We start from the raw sequence: 8,738 nt of genomic DNA on the forward strand, positions 1-8,738 counted from the left end.
GTGCTGTGCAATACTCTCCATGCTGGATACTGCTAGGACACAAGCAAACATCAACAAGAAAAAACTTTATTTGTTCAGATGAGCACAAAAGTATTAAACTTTAGTCCAATTGTTAGATTTTAAAAGGCTACACAAAAGGCTCCGTATTGTAGACAGAATTAACCCCTTGTTAACAGGCGTGTAAAAACAGATTATTATTGGGAATATTGCTTTGTTTAATTTTCTAAGTTTCTGCAGTTGTTCTGAGAACCAATGAACTTAAAGACCTTGATATGAAATGTAGCTTCTCTTTAACCCCTTCAAGACCAGAGATTTTTCTATATTTTTTACATTTCAATTCACTTTTTAAGGCCTCCTGCCCACGGGCATATATTTGCTGCGGAATCCGCGGCAGGCATCCATACCGTCTGGATTTCAGTAGTGGATTAAGGGCATGTTCACACGGCGCGATTTGCCACAGACTTTTGCACTGCAAATTATGCCTCAAAAGCCACATTAAAAACTATGCTTTTTTACTGTGCTTTTTGGTGCAGATCAACACACAGAATTTGCCCTGTCAATGGACAAATTCCGTGTGGGAAATTCCAATGTGGAAAATCGCATTTCCACAACTTCATGATGACAAAACACATGGAAACACGATTTTCTGTGTTGGAATTCCACGAGTGGATATTGATGGGGTTTTTTAAGTAAAATTTACTGCAGAAAACTGTGTGGCAAATGTACATACCCTAAGGCCGGTTTCACATGGGCGATAAAATCATGCGATGCGAGAGTGAGTGAAACGCAGAATTATAAAAGCAATGATTTTCAAGGGTTACCTTGACATTTGCGATGTTTTCAATCATGCGATGTTGCGATTAAAAGAAAGAATCACAGGGGGGCGTGGCTTGGCATGGAAGAGTAAGGTCGCACGCCTCGGAGCTCCGCTGCTGCTAACTTTCCGTTAATTGGGAACACCTCTGCAAACTGCCCCCACTGATGGTGACAAGAGTGGGGAAACGGAGGGCAGACCAGCCGCAGGTCCACGGATCCACACTGAGCAGGGAAGCGGTTCTCCAACATGGTGCCGGGTCTACACTTGAAGCCCGCACTGCAACCGGCCGGGGACTCCGAGGCTCCTCTCCCAGGTGCCGCTGGAGCAGGGAAGCCTCTAGCCGACAGAACGCTAGGACAGCAGAGGAAGCCTGCTCAGCAGCAAAACAGGGACAAGGGGGCTCCATCCTCAGGCACGTGGGAGCAGAGAAGCTCCACACCAACATGGCGCCGGGACCGCACGTAGAGCCCGCACTGAAACCTGCTGGGGACTCGGAGGCTCTGCTTCCAAGCACCGCTGGTGCAGGGAAGCTACTTACTGACAGGACCCCAGGACGGCATGGGGAGCCCGTTATGCAGCAGGTCAGGGACGCAGGGGTCCCGTCCCTAGGTGCCGCGGGAGCAGGGAAACTCCTTACCAACATGGTGTCGGGACAGCATGATGAGCCAGCACTGGAGCTTCATAGGGGAGCAGGAGCTTCACTCCCAGGAGGGGTCCAGCTACCGGACACAGTCAGTAAGGGGAACAGGGCAAAAGACCCAGGGACTTCCTCGGGACCCCCAGCCCACCTAACACCCCACGCAACGGGACGTGAGTCCTATAAATCCCCCAGACAGAGGCACAGCCCCAATGTAAATGCCAGCAAAAGCGATCAGGAGGTTGTTCCCACCCTACCACTGGAGGACATTACAGCCACAAACAGGGCAGTGCAGGAGGGTACTACGAACACTCGATCTCTAACTTCTCTGAGGATTAACACAGGGGGCAAATCTCCTGCATCAGGCCCTAGTGTCCTACAGCCACCTGACACAGCAACTTCTGTTAATCCAATGGCGCCACCCGCAGATGACTCTCAAACGCTACAAGCCCTATGGATTATGATCTGTACTTTACCCACAAAAACGAATTTAGAGATGCAGCTGCGGCGTATATAAGAGAAACATGACAAGGCCAGTGCTAAAGTTAGTCACTTAGTAAAGGCCCTCACAGAGCAGGTTACGGCCCTAGAAGAGAACCCCAGGGTTCCGTCTACAGACTTTCAACAGCTAACACTCATAGTAGAAAAACGGCAGAAGCAGCTCAGGGACTTGACCTTTCACCTTGATGATATTGAGAACAGAGGTCTTCATAACAATCTAAAGTTAAGAGGCCTCCTGGAGGACATACCCTTAAATGTGCTGCATGAGTGTGTAATGGCTATCTTCAACAAATTGCTTTATCGCCCGGAAGACACAGCAATAGAATTGGACAGGGTCCACAGAGTCCTGGGGGGGAGAACACAGAATTCTAACCTGCCGAGGGACGTCATTTGCCGGGTGCATTTTTATGGGCAGAAGGAGGAAATTCAACGCCTGGCTTGAGAAAAAGGCTCAGTCAACTTCAACGGAGTGGAGATCACAATTCTGCCTGATGTTTCCAGACTGACTCTCAATAGCCGGAGGTTGATCCGTCACTTGCTGGATGCAGCGCGTCGAGCGGACGCGACTTACAAGTCGGGTCACCCTTTCCATCTGATCCTCCAAAAGCGGGGTCGCCTCTTCACAGTTAGATCACCGGCAGACCTGGAGGGGGCGTTCCGGTTTCTAGATGTCCCAGCGGTACTGGTCCCAGACTGGACTGAGCCCGTGGACATTGCTCCGACAAACCCATGAGCCAAGAGGTCTCCTTGGGGCAAGTTCCGATGGTATAGGAGTGGAGTCCGATTCCCACAACCTGCCCAGAGAACTTGAGACTTAATGTTTTCGTCTTTTGAAACTCTACAAGTTGCGATGTTTCCTTAACTAGTTTTTCACTCAGTTTGTGGGCTATATTTTGTCCTGTTCAACCACAGTTTCCCACAATTCTAGATTTTCTGCTCGCAGTTGTCCGGAATCTCCGAGCAGGGTTATGGAGAATAGTTGCTCGTTGCACGGAGACATAATTTGTTGTTTTTTCTGGTTAATCGATATCTGAGCTTGGCAGTGGCCTTACCGTCTCAGTGCACTTCCATGTTTCCCCCGGTAAGGTATCAGGGGTCCTGGTTTCAACCTCCAGTTTCAGGGAATCAGGCCCCCTTATTAAAATACAGCTGCTAACCACAAGGTTAACTTTAGGTTTAGTTGTCCTCGTCTTGTCCCTCTTTGTGTGTCGTGTGTTGTTGGTCTTTTTTTTCTTTCTCTTTCTTCTTTCCCCTTATAGTTTCCTTTCACATTGTCAATTATGTCAGTAGATTCCGCTAACCTCTCGATAATTTCTATGAATGCACAGGGTTTGAACGTTCCTGAAAAACGGTCCTTCATCCTCCATCTTCTCTGGAAAAAAGAGTGCAGATGGCCTTTATTCAGGAGACCAATTTCCGCACGAATGCATGTCCTAGGTTCTTAGATGCCAGATTCCCAAACGCCTACCACAGCACAAATGCGGAATCCAAATCCAAAGGAGTCTCAATCCTCATCGCCAACTCCGTTTCGTGAAAACAGTGGGAGATTCGCAGTGATCCAGGAGGTAGATACCTTTTTCTCAAGGGTAAGCTCGCCAGCACACCAGTCACATTTGCTGCGGTCTATACTCCCAACTCCAACCAGATGTCGTTTCTTAAAAGGATCCTGGAGGACTTGGAGGAATTTAAGGAAGGCACCCTGGTGCTAGGAGGAGACTTTAATGTTCCCCTAGACCTATGATAGACACATCCAAAGGTAGTGATAGTCTCTCCTTGTCCGCCCACCGTAGGATTAAAAGAACACTCCACAAGTACCAACTTGTAGATGCCTGGAGAGTCTTACACCCCACCACTAAAGACTACACATTTTTCTCAGCAACTTGAAAAAGGCTTGGTATAAGCCGAAACGCTTCGCAACACCACAAATTTGTTTTATATATAATAAATTGATCTACAGGAATACGCCTTTCTCAACTGGAGTTTCTGCTTTTCTGGATGTGAGGGGTGCCAGGAGTCCAGGCACCCACTAACAAGTAAGACCTTTACATGTATTGACACAGTTCAACGGAGCGCTAAAGTGTGTGTTTTTTCCTTTATCCTGATTGCACTATTGGTCCCATGTTGTTGATCGCTACCAAAGTATTTGCTAGGACAGATATTTCCGCCAGGCCTTTTCCAATGTTCCTTGTTCTGGGAAACCCAGGGTTTCCCCCAGGCAGTGAGAACAAAGTATTTCGTACATGGTTCTCAGGAGGCAGATTTAGGGCACAACATTTTATACAGGATGGCCACTGGCTCCCGGTGGGTGTGTTAGGAGGGACTATGGATCCAGCCCCACTCCCGTTATGGCAGACAATGCAGCTAAGACGCTTTCTTCTGTCCCTGCCCCACCCTAGTGCATTTGCTCATCCAAAAACACAGTTTGAATTTATCTTTAGTGAAGAGGGTCGTTCTAGGCATACTCTATCTAGAATGTCTAATATACTTAATACACAACTGGAGGCTTCACCACCAGGATATATTGAGAAATGGGAAGAAGAGCTGGGAATCACTTTCACTCTTGAGGAAAGAGATAGAATTTGCACCATCACGCACTCTTCATCAATATCTAGTAAAATACAAGAATCAGGATTTAAGGTTCTTTCCAGGTGGTACAGGGTGCCCTTCCATTTACATAAGATATTTCCGTCGGTCTCCCCTCTATGCTGGAGATGCGGGGCGGAGCAGGGGACTCTGTTGCACATCTTTTGGGACTGTCCGGTGCTGGCGGGCTTCTGGTCAGAGGTATGGCGGATCGTATCTAAGTTGACCCATTATTCTCTACCAAAATCTACGGCTCTTTTCCTCCTGCATCACAGTGATATTTCACTGGCGATCTACAAAAAAATCTGTGGTGTGCTATCTGGTGGGCGCGGTGAGATCTTGTACTCCTAGGCTCTAGAGATAGACAGCCCCGCTATCGATGGCGTTGTGGCTTAATACAGTAAGATGGATTATGGAGATGGAGGACCTCTCTGCGTCACTAAAGGGCACACAAGAAAGGTTTCGGAGAACATGGCATCATTGGATAGCGTTCCAATATCGTTCGTTACTCAACCCCCAAACTGTTTAAGCACCTGAACACAATTACGAGTTTGCTGCGAGAAAATCGAAAATCATGATCGCCTATGTGAAACTAGCCTAATAGTCATATCCATATAAGCATTGCTATATCGTTTGACCAGGGCCTTAAAATCATTACTGCACAAACAAAATCACAATAAAAAGCAAATATTTTTTTTTTTTTTATTTTGTGTGATGTTGGCGCATTTACTAATTGCAATAAAGTTGCTTGTATACAAAATCCGGGTTAGTCATAAAGTCACTTCCTTTGCTTTCCTCGCTGTCATAACAGATTATAGTAAAATCTTCCAACATAGCACAGAATGACAGAGCAAGCAGGAAATACTAGATACGCGCCTCTGTGGTTGCTATCAGCATACAAACCATTGGCATGTGAAAGACTTGAGTATAAATAGAGGCGAAGGTTGCAACAAGAATGCACAAGCAGAAGAGCAAACTGATTATTGGTCTGTCTGAGAAGATAACATTCTTGAGTTATGGGTCTTCTCCTGAGCACCCTCCACAATACCCTAATGAGGTTCACTGGATATGAAGCACGAATACTCATGTTGGGTCTGGATGCTGCCGGGAAAACAACTATCCTGTACAGGCTAAAGCTACAGGAGACGGTCACTACAGTCCCCACCATAGGATTCAATGTAGAGACTGTACAACCCATCCGTAACGTCACCTTCACCGTGTGGGATGTAGGAGGTCAGGACAGGATCAGAGCCCTGTGGAAATATTACTATCGAAACACAGATGGGCTCATATTTGTGGTGGACAGTGCCGACCCTGAGAGATTTCGGGAGGCCAGCTCGGAGCTCAGCGCCATCCTGGAGACTGATGAAATGAGAGGAGTCCCTTTCGTGGTGATGGCCAATAAGCAAGATCTTCCAGGTGCCAGGCGACCAGGAGAACTGTCTGAAGAGCTGGAGCTGAGGAAGATAAAAGGGCGGCGGTGGCATGTCCAGGGATGTTGTGCCACCACTGGTGATGGACTTGTCGAGGGGCTGGAGATACTTACTGACTTGGTGAAAGAATTCAAGAAGTGAAAGACTTTTTTGACTTTTTCAACAAGAGAAAAATATCTTGCATGTGATTCTAATTCTGATTCCAAGACATTTAGTGGGAATTCACAACTAGTCTGTGTGTGAAATTATACTTTTACAGAAACCTCACAAAATGTATAATAAGGGCCCAAACCAGCTATACTTATATCAACCAACAAAACGCAAAGAAACAATGGCCACAATTTATAAAAGTATCCAAATGTTGTAAATAATATCCAATTCATAGTCATATATTAGAATTGCACATAAAATACATGGCAGTATATGATTATGAATTTGATGTTGATTAACAAAATTTGGATACTTTTATCAATTTTGGCCATTTGTTCTTTGTGTTTTGTTGTTTGGCGTGTGTGAACTTAGTCTTATGAGTCTTAGAATATTAGCATTTAATTGTATGTTAATTGTCTAATAAATATGTATAGTATTTGAAACATGAACATTATTATTGTCCTTTTTACTATCAAACCCAACTTATCCCATCATCTAAGGCTTTGGAAATAATGATGTTGGTCAGCAGCAGTCACCACGCTTCTACTCCAAACAGGTAAGGAATGGTGCACGCCTTTAAAGGGACTGGATCCCAAATCCCAGAAAGTCAAAATGCAAAGATGGATGTAAAAGGCAGCACTCAGGTCCAGCGATTATAGTAAAAATGTACTCTTTATTGGACCCATGGTCCTAAGCGTCAGCGCCGTGACGTTTCAACCCTCAGCAGGGTTTTTTTCAAGCTGACAACATACAGACACAGATACCATTATATATGCATAAACACCCCCCCTTCACCACAATGATCCAATGGGTCCGGGTACATCCAACAAGATGCCATGTACCCGGACGTACTACAGCGCATATGGTAGCAATGTGAGCCCATTACATCACGCATGACCAGGATATCTACACACCTGCCGGTAATGATTCCACTAGACCCATTGGATCATTGTGGTGAAGGGGGGGTGTTTATGCATATATAATGGTATCTGGGTCTGTATGTTGTCAGCTTGAAAAAAACCCTGCTGAGGGTTGAAACGTCACGTCGCTGACGTTTAGGACCATGGGTCAAATAAAGAGTACATTTTTACTATAATCGCTGGACCTGAGTGCTGCCTTTTACATCCATCTTTGCATCATCTAAGGCTTTGTTAGCATCTGCGGCTATGGATTCAGTTTCCCTGTTGCTTCATGAAAACAGAAAAACGGAATCCTTGCTGGAAATGGATGTGCCCTATGATGGAACCGAACATCACCAGTTGGATCCCATTGGCTATAATGAGGTCCATCAAGGTCTAGTCCTGCTATCCAGCATTTTCCCAGATTAAATAGTGCTGCACTATTTTGTCCAGTACTTTATGACAGATCTGGCAGAGCCATAGGCCGGCTGCACATTGTCGGATTTGCATTGCGGAATCTGGAGCGGACATCTGTCTCCAGATTCCGCAGCAAATACCACCCATAGCATGCTATGGAAAAGCATTTTTTCCTGTACACAAGCAGAAATCAATTGCGATTTCTGCTCACGGATGAAAAATTGCAGCATTTTCTATTTTAGTGCAGATTCCGCACTAACAGCTTCCATTGAAGGACCCACAGTGATGCAGGGAAGCACCTTTAGCTTCCCTGCATTGAAAATGGAGGAAAAGGAGAGGCTACCTATAGAGGAGCTGAGGATCTTCCCTCTTCCCCGATCCGCTGGGGAAACCGCAGGGGCACAGGGAGACATCTCTGGTTTCCTCGTTTCTAATATGGAGATGAAGGAGAGACAGCCTTACCGCATGTGAAACGCATGAGAGAACAAGTGAGTCACTAACAATCCCCCAGTGTTATGCTGCTTGACAGCCAGGTGACGCCCCTACTTCCTGATTGGCGATTTGCAACGGCCAGATTGACAGCAGGGGACAGGACCAGTAGCAGCGGTGCCCGCCAGATTGGCAGACAGCGGGGGCCAGGACCAGTAGCAGTGGCCAGATTGCCATCAGGGGACAGGTCAATTTGCAGCGTCAGCGGAGGCACGATTGACAGTGGGGGACAAGATAGAGAGCATTAGGGGAGAAGGCACAGCAGCGGCAGTGAAATGATTTACAGCGGGGCATGGGACGGAGAGCAGCAGGGGAGAAGGCATAGCAGCGGCAGCTGTGCCCACCATTATGGGGAGCTATGGGACTTTTCATACCGGCGGCTCTTGTACCTCTACAATTATAGAGAATAAAGAGATGGCGGTTGCACCCAGATCCTGCCTGAGAGGGTCCAAAGGTGCCACGTAAAAAAACGCTAGTATTATACATAGTATCTGGGGCCCTGTAACAAACTTTGCATTGGGGTTTAAGCCTTGGACTACAGTCTGTTCTGGTCAAGAGCAGCAGTTCTCATGAGCCACCCAGGAACCTGTACAGGTAATAACTATCTGCGTCTTCAGCGTAAATATAACTTTGGATGTGGCTGATTTCAAGTAAAGTTGCTTGTATACAAACTCAGGTTATTCCAGAGGTCACTTCCTTGCAGTCACTGTCATGTCAGCTTATAATGAACTCTTCCAACACAGCACCGAATGACAGAACAAGCAGGAAATACAAGATACACATCTCGGTATCTGCTATGAGCACTGCTAGTA

General features: G+C 46.4%; 1 protein-coding gene across 1 annotated transcript; it reads left to right on the forward strand.

The window, feature by feature from the left end:
• The first annotated feature begins 5,394 nt into the window (after positions 1–5,394).
• On the forward strand, positions 5,395–6,320 carry LOC136588646 (uncharacterized). The gene has a single exon (XM_066588028.1). It carries the CDS (start codon positions 5,555–5,557, stop codon positions 6,110–6,112), a length of 558 nt encoding a protein of 185 aa, XP_066444125.1. The 5' UTR covers positions 5,395–5,554; the 3' UTR covers positions 6,113–6,320.
• Positions 6,321–8,738: the final 2,418 nt, after the last annotated feature.

The sequence above is a fragment of the Eleutherodactylus coqui genome, chromosome 13 (genome assembly GCF_035609145.1).
Source record: "Eleutherodactylus coqui strain aEleCoq1 chromosome 13, aEleCoq1.hap1, whole genome shotgun sequence".
NCBI lineage: Eukaryota > Metazoa > Chordata > Amphibia > Anura > Eleutherodactylidae > Eleutherodactylus > Eleutherodactylus coqui.

Bases quoted from the DNA above. Each gene is read 5' to 3' on its own strand.
- LOC136588646 (XM_066588028.1), top strand. From the start codon at position 5,555: ATGGGTCTTCTCCTGAGCACCCTCCACAATACCCTAATGAGGTTCACT.